The 18,369-nt window shown below is 39.1% G+C and overlaps 1 protein-coding gene across 9 annotated transcripts in view; it reads left to right on the forward strand.

Annotated features, from left to right (window-relative positions):
• The window catches only part of KDM6A (lysine demethylase 6A), a 297,125-nt gene that overhangs the window by 192,096 nt on the left and 86,660 nt on the right, over positions 1 to 18,369 (forward strand). For all 9 annotated transcript variants that reach the window (XM_030576524.1, XM_030576540.1, XM_030576549.1 and 6 more), the window contains 2 exons: positions 7,008 to 7,042; positions 15,495 to 15,588. In XM_030576524.1, coding sequence (XP_030432384.1) covers positions 7,008 to 7,042; positions 15,495 to 15,588 — 129 coding nt within the window. The remainder of the gene's footprint in view (positions 1 to 7,007; positions 7,043 to 15,494; positions 15,589 to 18,369) is intronic.

The following is an 18,369-nucleotide window of genomic DNA, read 5'->3' on the forward strand; positions in this document are numbered from 1 at the left end:
ACTTTTCTCTGACACACAGTGCCAAAGAATGGCAAAAAGATACCAAGTTCCCTCTCAGGGACATGAGTATTTCTATTCACAGCCAGCCCTGGGATTTTTGGTGGTGGCAGCTGTGAATCAGAAAGCCAGACAAGGGCAATCTAAATCTACTCCCAAGGGCAAAGATGCAAAAAGCTTGGATTTATTTCAGAAAAATGTTTATTCTTCATTGGGATTGCAGTTAAGAATTGAAAACCATGAAGCTGTCTTAGCTTACTATGATTACTCCAGTTGGGACTCAATGTTGAAATTTGTGGACAAGTTGTCAGGTGGTGATAAAGAGTGCTCAAGTCTTTCAGAGGAATTTTTGCTCAAATTACAGTACATGATTGGAAAGGGAAAATCCTTTCTGACTCTTTCCAGCATCCAGTTCCTGGGCCTTGTTAGGAATGATGATACAGTGCATAGCGGTAGACCATTGGTGAGAATCTATGTGAAACATGAAGACTTCCACTGGATATTTTGGGCAATTTCCAGGAAGAACTGTACAAGTTATATTTTTCTGATCATATCTCAGTCCCTTACCTGGTGGTTCTGAGATAACATTATTTTAGGAGTTTTTTCCATATCCTTTAAAAACTGTTTTGGATTGATTCCAGTCTGTTGATGTCAGAAAACATTTAAACAATGGCATACCTTCTACACATTTAAGGCATGCTACTTTTCCAGGGTTGGCGCTCCTGGTAATCAGTCCAGACAATGTGCCTTACAGAGGTACTGAACACCAAAGCAGACTGGCTAAGTTGAATGGTTTTAAATGGTGGAGTGTTTAGTTTACACACAGTGGATTTCTGACCTGAATGTAACAAGGAAGGGCAAGCATGATCTGTGGGAGTACATCTACACTACCAAAAAAATCCTTGCAGCAGGGAGTCTGAGTCCAGGTTAACTGACTAGGGCTCACCCTACCTGGCTAAAAATAGCTGTGTAAATGTTTGTCTCCTCTTTCTCTCAACCCCCCCTTCCCCCTCCGCCAGATTTCAGAGCCAGGCTCCAGTCAGAGTGGGAACATTTACACTGCTATTTTTAGCCTTGTAACCTGTCAGTTGACCTGGATTCTGAGACTGGCTGCTGCAGGGGTGTTTTTTTGTTTTGTTTTTTTTTGCAGTGTAGACATACCCTTTGTATTTGTGTTAGATTTCAGGATGGGATCATCCAGAGAGGCCTCTAGAGAGTTCAGACAAAATTAGGCACTGATGAACATACAGCAAAACTGAATCTGATTAAAGCTTAAATTTATAGATAGCTTTGATAGGATCCTGGTAGTGAATTATATAGTACTCCAGATGTTTACAGTGAAAAGATTTTTAAGTGTAGATACTTCTGATAAACTTACAGGGTAAAGGAATCTGTATTTAGATACCACAAGGCAGATGGATTCCTAAGACCTCTAAACATTCACAAATGTCCTACATTGAATCTGAATATTGTATTCCATCTACTTTTATAAAACCTTTTTGAGTTTATTAAGAAGTTTTCATTACATTTCATTACATTTATATACTAAACTGGCTGCCGTAGTCATAATCACTTCAGCCAGGAGGGCTTCTGCATTTAGGGGCCTTATAGTTCAAGCCCCACAGTATGAATATTCCACAAAGGAAAAATTGTTCTCTCAACTCCTATGGATTTTGTAAGATTTGCTGCTGAGAGTATGTCTACACTACAGCTAGAAGCATGTTTCCCACCTAGGGTACACAGACACATGCTAACTCTGCTCAAGCTAGTTCAGTAAAAGTAGCAGCCTCGCTGCATGTAGCATGAGCAACAGCTCAGGCTAGCGGCTTGAGTACAAACCCACACAAGCCCATTGGGTAAGTACTTAGGTAGCTAGCCCAGGGTGCCACTGTGCTACTCACAGCTACAATGCTGTTTTTGAGCTAACGCATCTGTCTACTTGAGCTGCAGTGTAGTTGTATCACAAGTATCCATCTAACCATCTTGCTGCAAGAAACTGTCTAACCAGTTTTACATCCAAATTGATGCCACTTGACAAGGACAGGCTTGTGATAGAAAGAGAGATGAGAAAATTACTCATAGAAAGCATCAAGAATATTCATAAAAACAGTACTTATTTTTTATTTTTATAGCCCTCGGTACAAGCGAAAGAAGGTATTCAAGGACACAATAGAGAGGGCTTTCAAAAGCCTATGTTTGACCTTCAAGCAAAGTCTACGAGAAATATAGCAGTTCCTGAAGTGGAAGAAGTTCAACAATCACTAAATTAATATGCATGCCAGCATACTTTCTCAAAAAAAACAAACAAACAAAAAAAAAAAAACCCCGAAGCTCAGTTGTCACATTAACTGATGCATCCTTCAGCCAGAAGATGCTTCACATTGTTGTGGACCAATGATTTCAAATGATGTATTTGGAAGAAAGTATTTGAGACATTCTTTCCTTCCTTTACACTCCCATGCCCAGTGTTTGATTGTGTTTTTGCTGGGATGCTCATTACTGGCCTCTTCTTAATTTAGGAATTAATACATTGTGGTGTGGGGGGAGAGGGGAATGGGCTTACCTGGTTTTTTTTTTTCCTACAAGATGTCTGAACATCCATCCATTTTTTCTTCTTCTTTTAATTTTGAGAGAGAAAATACGGTATTGGGGTGTCAACATACGCTGGAGGGGTGGGATGAATGGGCTTTACAGGATCAACAACTTTTAGCAACAGCTTTGACACTGCTTTTGTTTTTGCTGCCCAACTAGTAATAACTAAATTGCTAGCACTGCTGAGTTATTACCCCATTGAAAATTAGCAGGTAAATGGAATTTCCCTTTCAAAATATCTTGCTCTACAGGTGGGAGAATACAGAGGAAGGCTTGTTTGCCATTCTTATGGCATACTGAGTTATTTGAGGGGGAAAGTGATGATAAAGTAGTGCATTGTTAAATTAAAATTAATGTTAAATGATTCCATGAAGTTTCCAGTGTCTTGTGTTGTGTGAATCGTTCTAAATTGCAGTAATTTAGAGGGTAACATGAAATTTCCATGCTGAATATTAGCCTTGTGTAAAATACCAGCCTGGTGGAAAAGTGAGAATTGAGCTTGGATTCTGTGTAATGAAAGATGACACTCAGTTTTATAGTGATATTTGAAGTGGAAATGTTAGGGGTTTTATTTGCTGGTGTACTGAGCGATCTTTTCAGCCTGCCATGCTCTGAGTAATGCTGAGTTGCTTTTCAGCAAGTTAAAATTAAAGTTGTTTTAATGAGCCAATTTTTTTCTACATCATGTACAAGCATTTCTCTAGTACTGTAAGTCATGAGATACTGTAACTTAGAGCTCAGAAAGAGCAACTGGGCAATAGTTTTAGATACCAAGGCAGTAAGGATGACTGACAACTGTCATTAGTGATTAACATTCATTTAGTTTACTATATTGGTTCTATCCTTTTGACTTACACTGACAAATTTTGTTAAGCAGTATATTTCACCTATATTGAATATAATGATTGGATAACTTAATTATGGTGTTTTAATTTCTGTTATTTTTATTCCCTTAAACGGCCCAATCTGGCACAGTGCTGTGTGTTGTGAATGCCCTTTGAAATGAGTCCTTGTGGGAGTAGGCCTCAATGCTGTAATTATGCTAATTCTCCCATAGAGAATGTGGTTTTTTTGTGAGCCTTGAAGTTGAACTAAAGGGGGCATGAGCCTTTTTTTTTTTTTTTTTTTTTTTTGGTGGGGGTCTAAAAATGTAAAAGAGCCTAAAGTTGTTATTTTAAACTTAAAAATAGTTTCTGGGCTGTTTAAAAAAACAACAACAAAGGTCTTTTCTGTAACACTGATTTGGGTACCGAATAAAATTATGGCATCACAAGAACACTTAAAAGAGGAAGGAATATCTTAATGGGATTGATTATTTAAAACTTAATTCTTGTCTAGCACCTATTTAACTCTCATTGCCTGGGGGAAAGCATATCTTTGTTAAAGATTCAGCACACTTCCCCCTTCTTCTCTAAAACTTGTCTGTATTAAAATTTAAACGGGAGATGTGCTTGCTAACATATTGTGGGTCTAGTGTAAAGTAGGAATGCTGCCTTGAACATGTGGTGTTCTGATCAAGTTAAAGCCTTAGTGAGGAGCCTAGACTGAACTCTGACACCTGAATATGTGGTAAACTAAGTATACATTGCTTGTCTGTACTAAACTTTTAGAATGTTCAGGGTATGTCTACATCACAAACTAAATTGTAATGTTGACAGGCACACCTGCATTAGCTTTAATTTAGCTAGTGCAGCTAACAGTAGCAATGAGGATGTGACTAACGGGTCTAGGCAGCTAGCCTGCTCTTAAATCTGTGCTGTTTCCCCTGCTAGCTAGATTAAAAGTAATGCAGATATGCCTACCTGCGCTATAGTTGCACCTGAATTTGCAGTGCAGATGTACCATCAGCCTTTTATCGTAGTGTAGATAAGGCCTAAGAGTACTCATGCATGTACTTGAGTTATCACCTTATCCCCAAGAAGTCTTTCAACAAAACTCGGGAAAATCAGACTTCGATACTGTTGATATTTCTAAGGTAAAGAAAGAAGCATGACAAAACACATGCAAACTCTCTCTGCAAATCATGGGGGGAAATCATTTGTGAATCATCTTTAAAGAATAAATAGCATAGCTTTAGGAATAAATGCAGGGATTTATGATGCTATATTTGAGCTTATGTTGATGTTTTCATTAGAAATAACTTATTTTATTTAGAGTCTGTTACTCTACCAGTTGTGTTAGTCTTAAGTTATTTTATTGTATTTAGTAAGTTATTAGAGCCTTTAAAGTGAAGAGATATTGAGACCTAGAAACTGGCCTTCCCTCACCTGTCCTTTTACACAGCAATGGTCTCCATAACACAGCCCTCTAAACTGATAAACTAATTACTAATTAATGGCTGGATTCACCAGTTCAGTTTGACTGCTATGCCTTGCTCTGGTGATGCAAAGCAGTTGTAAACTCAGCTATTGGTGCACTCTGGGTGCTTTATGCTGTTCTGGCATACCAGTGAATCCGCTGTTTTTAAAAAATTAAGATTGACAGAAATATTTCCCATGCATCCGACGAAGTGGGTATTCACCCACGAAAGCTCATGCTTCAATACATCTGTTAGTCTGTAAGGTGCCACAGGACACTCTGCTGCTTTTATAGATCCAGACTAACACGGCTACCCCTCTGATATTTCATAGTAACATTCTCTTTGGGTTTCTTGTGGTAGTATTCATGTATGAGATTTTAAATCATTTAAAAAAATATTCCTAAACAGAAAACTAGATGAAAATTGATTTTTGTCTCCTGAATATGAAATGATCTCTGTGTTTTGGGGATAAAATAAAAATTGAGACAATTTTTAGTGTGTAAATGTACACTGACTTTCAGTTAAAGTTTCTAAAGGATTTTTATCATATTAACTGAGGCTTTGTCTACACTGGCACTTCATTCACAAACTTTTGTTGTTCAGGGATTTTACAAAAACATACACACACCCGCCCCCCCGAGTGACAAACGTTTTACCAACACAAAGCGTGAACAGCGTTTTGTCAGTGGGAGCGATCTCCTGCCTACAAAGCCGCTGCTGCTGGTGGAGGGATGGAAGTGTTTTGTCAGCAGGAGAGAGCTCTCCTGCTGACAAAAAGCAGCCACACGAGTGCATTTTAGTGGCACAGCCATGTTGCTACAAGCCTCATAGTGTAGCCATAGCCTTACTGAGCATGATCCACAGTCAGAACTCATGTGTTGAGTGACAAAGTCTTTGGCCTACTAGGTTTTTAAAAAATCTTATTTAAAAATGTTAAAATATAGATTTATGTGAATGCTTCAATTATGGTAGTTCTGGTTATTCATTTTCTTTAAATTATACATACTTATATATGTTTTTTCTCACTAGCACTTAGTTCATAGCTTGGGGGGAGTGATTTGAAGTTATATTTGGTGAAAATAATAATTTTCTGCAAATCAGAATAGTTTTAGGAAATGGAATTTGATTTTGCTTTGTTGGGTGGTGGATAATTATCCCCTGAAAAATGCTGTGAAAATTTACCAAACATAAAACAGTTTATTCATAAACATATAGAGTAAATCTTTAAAAAAAAAAAAAAATCCTAGCCAATCGACCATCAGCAGTTGGGGGATGGACTGGCCCACGGTGTTTGGTATCTTACTATTGTTGTGGTAGGGAGTTAGAATTCCCATACATGCATGAATGCATACTAGGGATGCTAAAAACATTTTGACCTGTCCAGTCAATTGTCTGTAGTTTTACATGGCTCTTTGGAAAAATGACCATTTTATGCCCGACTGTCTTCTGAAATAACTGATTCTGTATGTTATTGGGAAGTTGAAACTTCCAGATTTCCCAAGACAAATAACAGTTTTAGCTATTTGAGATACTGCGCTTTAAAATCAAATTCAGCTGCTGAATTAGGGCCTTTTGAGGGTAGGTGCATGCACTCAGTCTAGAAGTAGGGGATAAGACGCTTGCATGCTTTTGCAGAGAGAATGTGTATGTTTTAGTGCATGTAACATATTTTTTCAGGTCTGAGACCTATCCAGTCAGCTCCACCAGTAATTAAATAATAGCAGAAAAATTGTATTTGCTTGTTTCTGATTGGCTTATATACTAAAAGTATTACAACATGGTGCTGTTAAGCATTTTCTCCATGAGAGACAGGTAGCTGCTTTTGTTTTTGTTAAATCTGTAATTTCAATAAGGTTTGTGGTACTGTATCTGATTTACAAGTTCAGGTTCAGGTTTTTGCATTGTTTGTTTGTAAGCATAACACTGCTATGGGCGCACATGTTCATATTTCACAAATGCTACTGTCAGATTTGAAATCACTGATAAGATTTATTTCCAAATAAATTTTAACTCATAACGAATTACTTACGTTTTTAAAGTGTTTAATATTAAACTATTTTGTTCTTATTAAATGTCTGTTTTTATTATAATTAATTATTTTACTTTCCCACTTTTACAGTTCAGTTTCACATTGCCCACCTATATGAAATCCAGGTAAGTGTTAAACTTTTTGTATTTTTAATTAAGTATAGTCAGTGTATTATATAATCAGTTTGTGAAATCCAGCCCACTAGTGACACTGTTGTGAAAGAAAGTTAGGCACATGCTATGTGAAGTTCGCATCAACTTATGTCCATTAAGAAAATAATTATAATGGACGAACAGCTTAGGAAATGTAATTCGTTGTGATAAGTTCAAAATATTGCACATATAAGAGTCCGGCTAGCTATTTTTTCTTAATGTTTGTATTTGCCGTTTCCTAGATACACTGTCAGTCATTTTCGGGCAAGAACTAAACTTGAACTATTGGCTAAAATTTCTTTGTGAAACTTAAATTGACTTTCAATACAGTAGTTCCTAAAACAGTTGCCAGATGTTCTAAAGCTCCATATGTGTGAACACATAGACATAAAGAAATCTAAAAATGTGGTTACTGCCAAATAAGATGAGTCATCATCTGCAGACTATAAAGTTATGCTGTTATGAATTCTGGGCTAAATTCTGCCCTCAGAGTTTCCTCAGTAGGCTTTTGGTAAGGTATGGATGGCTTATCCACCTTGAATGAAGATGCTAGGGTGCAAATAAATGTAACACGCTAGCTATTAAGAGTACCTTCAAAGTGTGGTGTAATTTGAGTGAAAACATAGTCACACTATGTGCATTGTACACTTTCTATTGGGTATAGATGTAGATACTAGTTGAAAAAAACAAGTAAAAGATGTGTCCTGAAGAACACAGATAAATAGAAAACAAAAGCTCTTATAAACAAAATGGTGCCAAGTAAATTTTGTGCTTTCCTCAACTAAAGGATAAAGTAAATGTAATTGTTGTGGGGGGAAGCATAAATTGACTTTGTTTTGTGAAAGTTAAATCATTTTTAAAAGACATGTATATTTTGTAAATAAAACGTCCAGACCCTCATATCAGGTGCCTTACATCAGTGATCTCCAAACTTTTCACTGAGGTGACCCACCCAAGGTCCAAATCTGTGTGTGTTGTGGGGGGGGGGGGGGGGAGAGGAACAAAATCATAGGCTAGGTTGGTCCTTCACTGCTGCCAGCAGTGCTGCCTCCACACCATGCTGAGGAGGCACTGACTACCTGCAGCAGTGTTCTCTGCCTTAGCACTACAATGCTAATTCTGGCCTTGTGCAGAAGGGAGGCTGTCATGGTGGAAAGTTGGTTGGACCAAACCTGAGTGGCACTGTGGCCCTGAAGATTAGGTTGCAATGTCACTCACCCAAATTTGGCCCAGCTGCCCCTCATTGACTGCCTCTCCTCAGCAATAGGCCAGAATTACCATTGCAGTGCTGGGGCAGAGGACGTGGGGCAGGTCATGATGGAGTGGCAGCCGGGCTAAACCTGAGTGGTGCTGCTGCTGCTTCTTTGTATGGCTGATGTAGAGCAACAGCTACATTTTTACATTTAGGTGGTTAAGACAGATAATTATGTCAAGAGTATGGTGGCTTGAGTTGTTGCACTGAAGACTGGAAGATCATTGATCGATGTTCCGTCACCGGGTTGCTGGCATTAGTCATGATTTCTCACTTAAAGTGGGCTGTGTGAAGGCTGGCATCTTCCACTCCTGAGTGGCGCTGTGACCCCATGTGCCAGAATGTGATGCCTGGAGCAGGGAATTGAGGCCAGCCCCACAGGACAGCAGCTACCACTGTGGTGTTGAGTGCAGGGTGGGCTTGCTCTCCAACCTCCACCCCACCAGGTCTGTGACCTCATGATCCCATCATTTGGGAGAAACCTCTTTATATAATTGGATGATGGTCATTTTCCCTGCCCAGTGTTTCGTCTACCCTAAATTTTCCGGTAGGGCGTGTCACAATTTAAAGCCTTAGCTCAACACAGATTAGAGCCAAGAATTTGGGCTATGATACAAACTGCTGTAGTTCTTGCAGAGTAGATGTACTGTGACCAGCTTCAGTAGTGCTTCAAAGGGATGATCTTGTATGCTCTTGTCCATTTCTTTGGCCATTCTTGGTGCATCCTAGCCAAAGTCTCTCTCTTGCCAGTCAACTATACATCTATGTGGTATTGAGGGTTCCCATGGAACCAAAGGTTCTGTTTAAAAACAACTTTTAAATAATATGATATTCTCCTAAGTTAACAGTGAAAATAAATATAAATACAAGTGAAAATTACTTAATTGATTTTCATTTTCCAAGCTGAGCAAAATTCAGGAAGAAAACCAATATAAATAGCGAGAATTTTAATTAATTTGATTCATTTTGCCTAATTTGGTCATTGAATTTATTTTGTGGAAAGCCTCATATGCACAACAAAGATTATATAACTACATTTTCAGTGCTTTTCTACAAATGCTGTGCAACATCATATATACTTCAGTCCTTACCAATTGTTTATTTAGAATGTAAATCTACATTCTACCTATACAACTGCAAATTAGCTCCTACAGTGGATAATGTTCATTTGTCATTCTCCTAGAACACCAGTTTTGTGGCAGTTGCATGTCTTTTCCAGCAGGCTCACCTAATTTGTTGTTAATATTAAAATAAATAATCAGAATTGGAGCTGATTATTAAGAAATACCCATTTAACAAAAATTGCAGTGGAGTTTTGCAGTGTGGGTCATTCTGTTTCAGTTTAAGTGATATCAAGAAGAATATACACAACGTGGTTAATTGATTCTACTTTTAATATGTGTAAGTGAAAATGCATATATACAAGATTAAAGGCTTGAGAAAAATGTTTTAGAATGTGTCCATCTATATTGGAGTACAATATTTTAGATAAATGGCATACATACTTGTCATTGTTTTCACCAACATAACTAGAGACAATATTGAAAAGGTGAAATGTATTATTTCTGCTGTGCCAAAATTAACTCAAAATGTATCATTTATATATGTTGCAACTTTTAAATAATGTGATAAATCTAAAAACATAATTTTAAATATACAGTTTTATTCTATAAAATGCAAATAGTATGTGTTTTTGATGAGTTACTTACATTCAAGGCTAAGGCTTAGAGAGAGCTCTTGGATACAGCAGACTCTGTTTAAATGGCAGACTGCTGAATGGCATGTATACATAGGGCTTGTCTACACTACCCGCTGGATCGGCAGGCAGCGAACAATCCAGCGGGGGTCGATTCGCGATGAATTAACCGCTGAATGCTCTTCTGTCAACTCTGGTACTCCACCAGAATGAGGAGTGCAAGTGGAGTCAACGGGAGAGTGTTAGCTGTTGACTTAGCACAGTGAAGATGCTGCTGTAAGTAGATCTAAGTACGTCAACTTCAGCTACGCTATTCATGTAGCTGAAGTTAAGTATCTTAGATCGACCCCACGCAGTAGGGAACAGATTAACTGCACTGCATTTCAATGAGTGAGCCATGTATAAATGGCGCACTTCATGTTTGTAAGCCTGCTTGCACTAGACAGGTATATTTCGTAGAAAAAATATTTTGATTTACTTGGATTTCTAAAATATGCTAGTCAAAATATATCAAGTATCAGTTTAAAAAAGGAGGCTGAGGGGGGAAGTTTGAGACTTTTTTCATGTTGAGTAGCACCTTGCTCTGAGTGATTCCACTAATGTCAGTGGGATATTTTTTGGGTAAGGTTCTGTTCAACATGAGTAAAGATACCAAATCTGTCCAAGTTATGAAACAGAAATTTCAGTTGTTTCAATCCCAGTAAAATTCCACTTAATCTCCTCCCCAGTACAGTTCTTTGTTCAATGTCTGATATTTATGTTCTAGAATGACAGCTAAATATATCACTTACCTAAATTCAGTTTTTAAAAAATATTGTATACAGCACGTGTTCCTAAAGCAAATAGTTAAATATTAACGTTTGCAAGCACAATCTCTTCCTGTAATATTTTGACAATAGGTATTTTGATTCTACCTGATTAAGAATTGCCTATTGTAATGCTACCCATGTGGGCTTCAGATATGATACTAGTGTAAACAATGGGCGAGATCCTCTGCTGTTGTAAATCAGCAAAGTTCCATTGAAGTCAGTTGAACAACACTATTTTTTATTAGCCGAGTCTTGGTCCAATATCTTTTCAGGCCTTGATCACAGATGTTGCAGTGCGGCGAACCTAAAATCAGTGACAAAACTCCTGATTCTGTAGTAGCACATGTAATTAAATAATTTTAAAGTTTTTATTTTAATAATGAATCCAGTACACTTAGCCTGTTTTCAACTGTTGACAATATTATGAAATGCTGCCCAGGGTGTTAGAGTGGCGTTGTACTGAAGGATATGTGGCTGGTTGACAGGTTAAGGAATCAACCCTCTAATTCTGAATTCTAGTCTCGAGACTTTCAAGATTCATAGGCCAGAAATGGATCATTATGATTATGACCTGTGTAACTCAGAATTTCACGAGTGATGCCAGCATCAAACCTGTTGTAACTTCTGACAGAGCTTGAGAATATCTTTTAGAAAGTCCACCAATCTTATTTTAAAGACTTCAGGTGATGGAGAAAACCACCAAATGCCTAGGTAAAGTTTTCCTGTGGTTACCCTCACTGTTAAAAATTATTATTTCTACTCTGAATTTGTTTAGCTTGAGCTTCCATCCATAGCATGTTATGCCTTTTTTTGCTGGACTAAAGAGCCTCTACTGTCAAATCTTTTTTTTCTGTGTGTAGGTACTTAGAGACCCACATGCCTATAGGTGATCAAGTCACCTGCTAACCTTCTATTTGATAAACTAAATAGATGGGCTTCTTTAGTCTCTTACTGTAATGACCTGGAATCACTCTTTTAGATATTTCTGAAGTTTTTCCAATTTGTCTAGATTCTTTTTAAATATGGACATTAGGTCCCAGTATTCAAGTAATATTCTCACTAATGCATTGATCTCCCTGTGTAACCTTTTCACATACTGGCATATTAGCTTATTTCTTGCATTTGTATCTTCCCCAGTAATCCAAGATTTATTAAATATCAGTGAGTCACAGAACTCCTTCAGCCAGTTCTCTCAGAACTCTTGGGTGCAAGTTATATCTAGTCTTGCAGATTTTAAAATGTTAACTTCAGTAGTTGCTGTTTAACATTCTTCTTATTTGCTATTGGAATAGAAAGTATTTCATACTCACACCTTTCAGTGATATCATCCAGTTTCTTTCCAAATATAGAACAGATACATTTACTGAACTCTTCTTTCTTTTCCTGCATCATTGACAATTTTACCATCCCTATCTAGTAACAGACCTATACCTTTGCTAAGATTTCTTTTGGTCCTGATGATAAATTTTAAACAACTCCTTTGTATTGTCATTAACTATACTGGACATGAATTTTTCAGATAAGTAGCTTCCTTTATCAGTTGTCTACATTCTGGACTTCTGATTTAGTCATTGCTATCAACTTCCCCCTTTTTCTATTTGTTATATGTTATTGCTGCTTTCACTCTCCTTCTTAACCAGACTGATATTTTAATCAAGAAAGTCCTGTCTTGTGATTGTGGAATTTGGGTTTTTGGGCATCTAGTAAAGGTAACAACTCCTAATAATCATTCATATTTGCTTTGTTTAAATTTTAATTCCCAGTCAATTTTGCTTATAATTGCCTTCAGCTTCATGAAATTGTCCCCATTAAATCACCGAATAAATATATATTTTACTGCTCAGGACTATCTTCTGTTTGCACATAATCGATGTAACTAGATTGTCAATATTTGCATCGAGACAGTCACTAACTTTTAGTTCAGAGGTCAATTGATCTTTATCAGAATTTAGGTCTAATTTTGAGTATCACTAGCTAAGCTATAATACATTTTATGTAAGGAAATTATTACTATAATTAGAAATTCCAAAAAAGTTGTATTAGTGGTAACATGAGACCTCCAACATGTATCTCCCTGATTGAAATCAAGGAGGAGTAACCGAGGAATTAAGGCATTTAAAATAAATTGACCATTAAAAATAATTGCATTATGTACAGTATATATAGTCAAGATAACAGACACAGGTTAATGCTGTCAGATAAAATTCAGCTGTTTGAAACACTGCCCATTTAAGTAGTGAAGGAAAGAGTACACAGTCTGGAAGCCTTTTTCATCACGAGGGTCCTGAACCTTTAAACTACTGTCACAGGTTTTCCCAGGATGCAACCTGGAACTGGGGTACTGCTGAGTCCTCTAGTCTTACCAACCTGGGCTCCCTCTTACACTGTGATGTTGTACAAGCTGCAAACCTCTCCAGGTATTGCGCTTACACAGACATCCACCAGGCAGGGACACACCTAGTTGAGTTACATGAATGCTTCTCCCAGCCACTTATGAACCAACAGCAGAGAGGCTCCAGCCTATTCTCTCCAGCTCCCCAGCCTAGGATCCCAGAGGTGTACCATTTTGCCCTGGTCAGAAGCCTGACCAGTGTAAGTCTGTTACCCAGTCCCCCCCTCCCTCATTGTGTAGAGGACATGCACCAGCTTTTGTTCACTGAGCAGAGGTTTCCCTAGCACTTCTAGCAAAACACACTGTTTTAGGTAAAATATAAAACGGATTTGTTAACAGAAAGATAGATTTTAAGGGATTGTGAGTGGTAGGCATCGTGAATAGAAATGATTACCAAAGAAAACAAAAATAAGTGCACAGTCTTAAAGTCTATAAACTAAACAATATTTGAACCAAGCAGATAGTACAAACAGGTTACAGATCTTCAGTGGGTAGGCTGGAACTCTCCTTCAGCGTGGAACCACTTCCCCAGTTCAAAAGACTTTGTCCTCCAGACATGTTTCCAGGTGTTGAGTTGGGGGGCGGGGGAGTGAGGACAAGTAGTGATGTCACTTCCCTCTTTCTAGCTTCTTCCAGTTTGCTGGAAAGAGCCTTTGCTATGATGTGGGTCAAGCAGTCCCCATTGTATACATTTCCTAGGATAGTCCTTGAATGTGTCAACTCCCTTTAACGGACCATCAGCAGCATGTGGCAGCTCCATTGTTTTACCCAAAAGGCTGGTTGTGGGTGTTCCCAACCTCCCAACATATTTCAGTAACACACACATAGCAAAACTTTATAACTTCCCATACAATGATAGCACATACAATCCAATAAGATATTAATCTTTAACAGATCAAGACTTTTAAAATGATATCTCACAAGGCATACTTTGTACAAAACATACACCTCTACCCCAATATGACGTGACCCGATATAACGTGAATTCAGATATAACGCAGTAAAGCAGTGCTCCAAGGTGGGTGGGGCTGCACACTCCGGCGGATCAAAGCAGGTTTGATATAACACGGTTTCACCTATAACGCAGTAAGATTTTTTGGCTCCCGAGGATAGCATTATATCAGGGCAGAGGTGTATCATAATTATATGACAGTGGTGAATATGGGGTTCCAGGGTGCTGCTTTGAGGTACAGAGTGCCACAACTACTCAGAGGTTTGCAGCTTGAGGTCCCATGCTTCTACAGTACATATGAATTAGAAAGTGAACACTTTCATGATTCAAGCATATCTTGTATAGATTGAGGATGATAAGATAGAATATCCTAATGCTGCTAATATATTCCAGTACCTTTTAGTGGCTATGTGTATTTGAAAATCATAGCTCCCAGTATGACTGAAATCATCTTACTACTGGGTAATAAACATTGAATGCTACCTACAGCCATAAGTTATAGAAAAATAGATTTTAAAATATTGACTTTTTTGCATCATCTACAAACTGCCCCAGCCACCAACATTAGAGCATGGCTGCACTACAGCAGCACAGTTACTGCGGTGCAGGTGTAGCGCCATAGTGCAGATGCTTTCTACATCAATGGAAGGGTTTTTTCCACTGACGTGGTTAATCCATCTCTGCAAGAGGCGACAGCTATGTTGACGAAAGAATTCTGTTGACCTCACTGCATCTTGACAGGGGGTTAGGTTCAGATAACTTTAGTGCTCAAGGTCCAGTATTTTTCACAGCCCTGGGCGAAGTAGCTAGGCCTATCTTATTTTTAAGTGTAAACGGGGTCTTCATTTGTGTTTGTTTCTGTTTTGTAGTTTGTGGGAGGAATTTACAAGTTTATTAACTGCACTCTGTTACGGTAGTAATGAGCTCAGTATACACCCTGACTAAAACAGTATAGAAGTGTAGAGCCAAATTCAAGAAAATCCATTTTGATATTGCAGTGACCATTGGTTTGAATATGAATGGCATGATACATATGTAGGAAACCTGGCTAAACCATTCTTTTGCAAAATTTTCTTCTTCATTGTATTGTTTTATGTGTTGACTTTATACCAACTATTATATCTTCAGACAAGTTATTCCACTGCACTATGTATCTCCATCATTAAAGCTTTCATTGCACTATACACAAGAAATTTTGCTGTAGATTTTCTGGGAATGCATGTGTGTGCTGTCAGTGCTGTGTAACAGTTACAGTTGGTGGTAAGATATAAGTTTTATGAATAATCCATTTCCTTTTTCCCTCCCCCCCACCCCACTCTTGCAGAGAAAGTATCACTCTGCAAAGGAAGCTTATGAACAACTTTTGCAGACCGAAAACCTTCCTGTACAAGTCAAGGCAACTGTCTTACAGCAATTAGGTATGTAAAAGCAAGTTTTTTGTGTGTGCATGTGTTTGGATTTGCCTCTCTGGTTGTTTTTGTTTTGTTGTATGTCTTTACAATTAATAATTAGTGCATTCAGAAGATGCTTTTTGAAGGCTGTATTTCCAGTGAGTCAAAAATTCATGAGGTTTTTACTCAAGTCAGAGAGAATAACATAACCATAAATAACCTCTCTACTAGTAGAAGGGAGGAGAAAGACAGATGTTTAATGGAAACTTTATAATTTGTTGGGTTCTTGGATATTATGGTGATTTATACTAACAGTACATTGTGCAGTATAGTGGAGAATTTTGGTGAAAAACAGGAGCGGTTATGCGCCGGTTGCAACAAAATATTTATTTTATTTGTAGGGAGGTTTTATAATGGAAACTGCATAAATGAGTGAAAAGAAACATAAAAGCTGGAGTCATTTTCCATGTTTTCGAAAGTTCATGTATATTCTTAATCTAGGCTTTCTACTGGATGGGTAGAACATTCTTCATTTATCACATAGGCTTTATAAAAATATTTTCAAAGTATATTCACTTTATTTTTTATTTAATACAGAGAATTCTTCATTCACTATTGTCATGTTTTTATTTAATTTCATATTTTTAATATTTAGTCTGCTTCCTTCAGTCTTCCTTTACTTTTTGATAATTGGCAGATTACTTCATCAAGAATTTTTCTATACTGCTTGCCTTTTGTGATGTAGATTGGTTGTTTATTGCTTAGTTTTAATTTGCTTAGCTTTTGATTTTCTGCAAAGGAGTAATAATAAAGAAAACTTGCTGAAATTTACATCTGCCATGTAAGAGCATAAATGGTAGAGACACCACACCAGCTACAAATCAGATTGATTTGGGGAAATAATCACTAGTCTCTACATTTGAAACCCATAAATGGGGTAAGAGAAGGTATTCAAATGTGGGTCAGGTTCTTCTTCGAGTGCTGCCCCTGTGGGTGCTCTACTCCAGGTGATGGTGCATCCCGGCGCAGTTGATCGGAGATCATCAGTAACAATGCCTGATCAGGACGCATGCACTCAGCTGCTGTCTCGTTAGAGTCTACATGAGCGCGCGTGTGTCTCGCACCCCCCCAGTTCCTTCTCAACTATCCTTGGCTGAAGACAGGACTCAGGGCAATGCTGATCCTCTTCCCTGGTCTCTGACGGAAACAAGTACAAAGACAGAGAAATAGTTAGTTTGTAACCTCCCAGTTATTTCCCTTCCTTTAAAATAGTTGCTTAGTTTAAAAAAAAATCAAAGTTGTCGCCCGTTGAGACACTCCCCTGCCATTCCTAGTGTAATAATGCCAGGTCCTCAGGATTTAAGAAATGTGCTTCCTGTCAAGACTCTGTCATGGTCCAACAGACACTCATGCTGTGTGAAGTGCCTCGGCGAGACACACATCCCTGCCAAGTTTATCCATTGTACCAGCCAAAACCAGGGCTCTTTGTGACAGGGACCTGTGGCTGAAAATGCTCCTGATGGAGAAATCCCTACAGCCGTTTATGGAGACGGGCAATAGCAAACCCTCTCCCTCACACTCCTCGGCCAGGTCCGAACCAATCGGGAGCACGGCTTCACCCTCTCATGCGAAGAGGCAGGAAGCCCAATTATCTCCATCCAGAGGCTTTCAAAAGGGAAAAGGGTCTGCTGCGAGATCCTTACCCTCAGTGCTGACAGCACCGAAGGCAGGTGCCTCTAACCATCCCAGCACCTCAGCCATGGCTCCCGCGGAGCACAGAGGCAGGGACCCAACTTCCCATACTGAGAAGGTCTCCTTGGCACCGGTCCCCATGGCACGAAAAATAGACCTGGTGCCAACAGTGCATTCTGCCCCAGTACCAACAAGAAAGTCGGCACTGAGCCTGCATGCCACTCCAGCAGCAGCAGCCGACCTCCCGCAGGATGCCTACAAACAGCCTGTGGCACCGGGGAAGGCAAAACAGAAGTCAATGCACGCTTCTGAGCACGGATCACTTTCAGCAGGATCACAGCCCAGGGAACAGCAGCAGCAATTCTGAAGTCAGTACGACATCTCAGTGGCCCTTCAGCCTGACTCTCCACTCCTTGACACACAGTGCTCACTCTTTGACCAGCCGTTCTCCCCACCTGAACTGGCTACCTTCACTGATAGCAAGCCTGATATGCAGCAGCAGCAGCAGTTCTCCCTACCTGCCTTTCCTCCTTCATCGGAAACTTTTGCACCTCAGGTCACAGCTCACAACCACCAGCCTCAGTTTCCCTACTTTGCCCCCCATGGGCGGCACCTAACTTCACTTATCCCATGCCTTGGCCTCAGTTGTACCCTTGGCTAGCTCCTGCTGCCACTCGTCCTCATGCTTCTTCCACCATACCAGAAGCTTCTTCTGCGCCTCTATCTCCAGCTGATTGATACCCTGATTCACCGACTCCTAACTCTCCATCAGCTCCAGACAGAGCCCTCATGCCTCTGCCTCCACAGAATGTGGACGACTTTAAACAATTCCAAGAACTTTTCAAGAGGGTGGCCTACAGCCAGGACTTCCCTTTAGAAGAAGAGAGACAACACAGATTCCTCAATATTCTCCAAGCCTCTGCGCCCTCAAAGATCGCACTCTCCATAAATGAAGCATTCCTAGAAGCAGCTGACACCCTTTGGCAGACCCCAGCCTCTATCCCACCAACTTGCAAAAAGGCTGACAGTAAATATTATGTTCCTGCTAAGGACGTAGACTTCTGATTTTCCCATCCACAACTGAATTCTCTTGTAGTGGATGCAGCGACACACAGG

The sequence above is a fragment of the Gopherus evgoodei genome, chromosome 1 (assembly GCF_007399415.2).
Source record: "Gopherus evgoodei ecotype Sinaloan lineage chromosome 1, rGopEvg1_v1.p, whole genome shotgun sequence".
NCBI lineage: Eukaryota > Metazoa > Chordata > Testudines > Testudinidae > Gopherus > Gopherus evgoodei.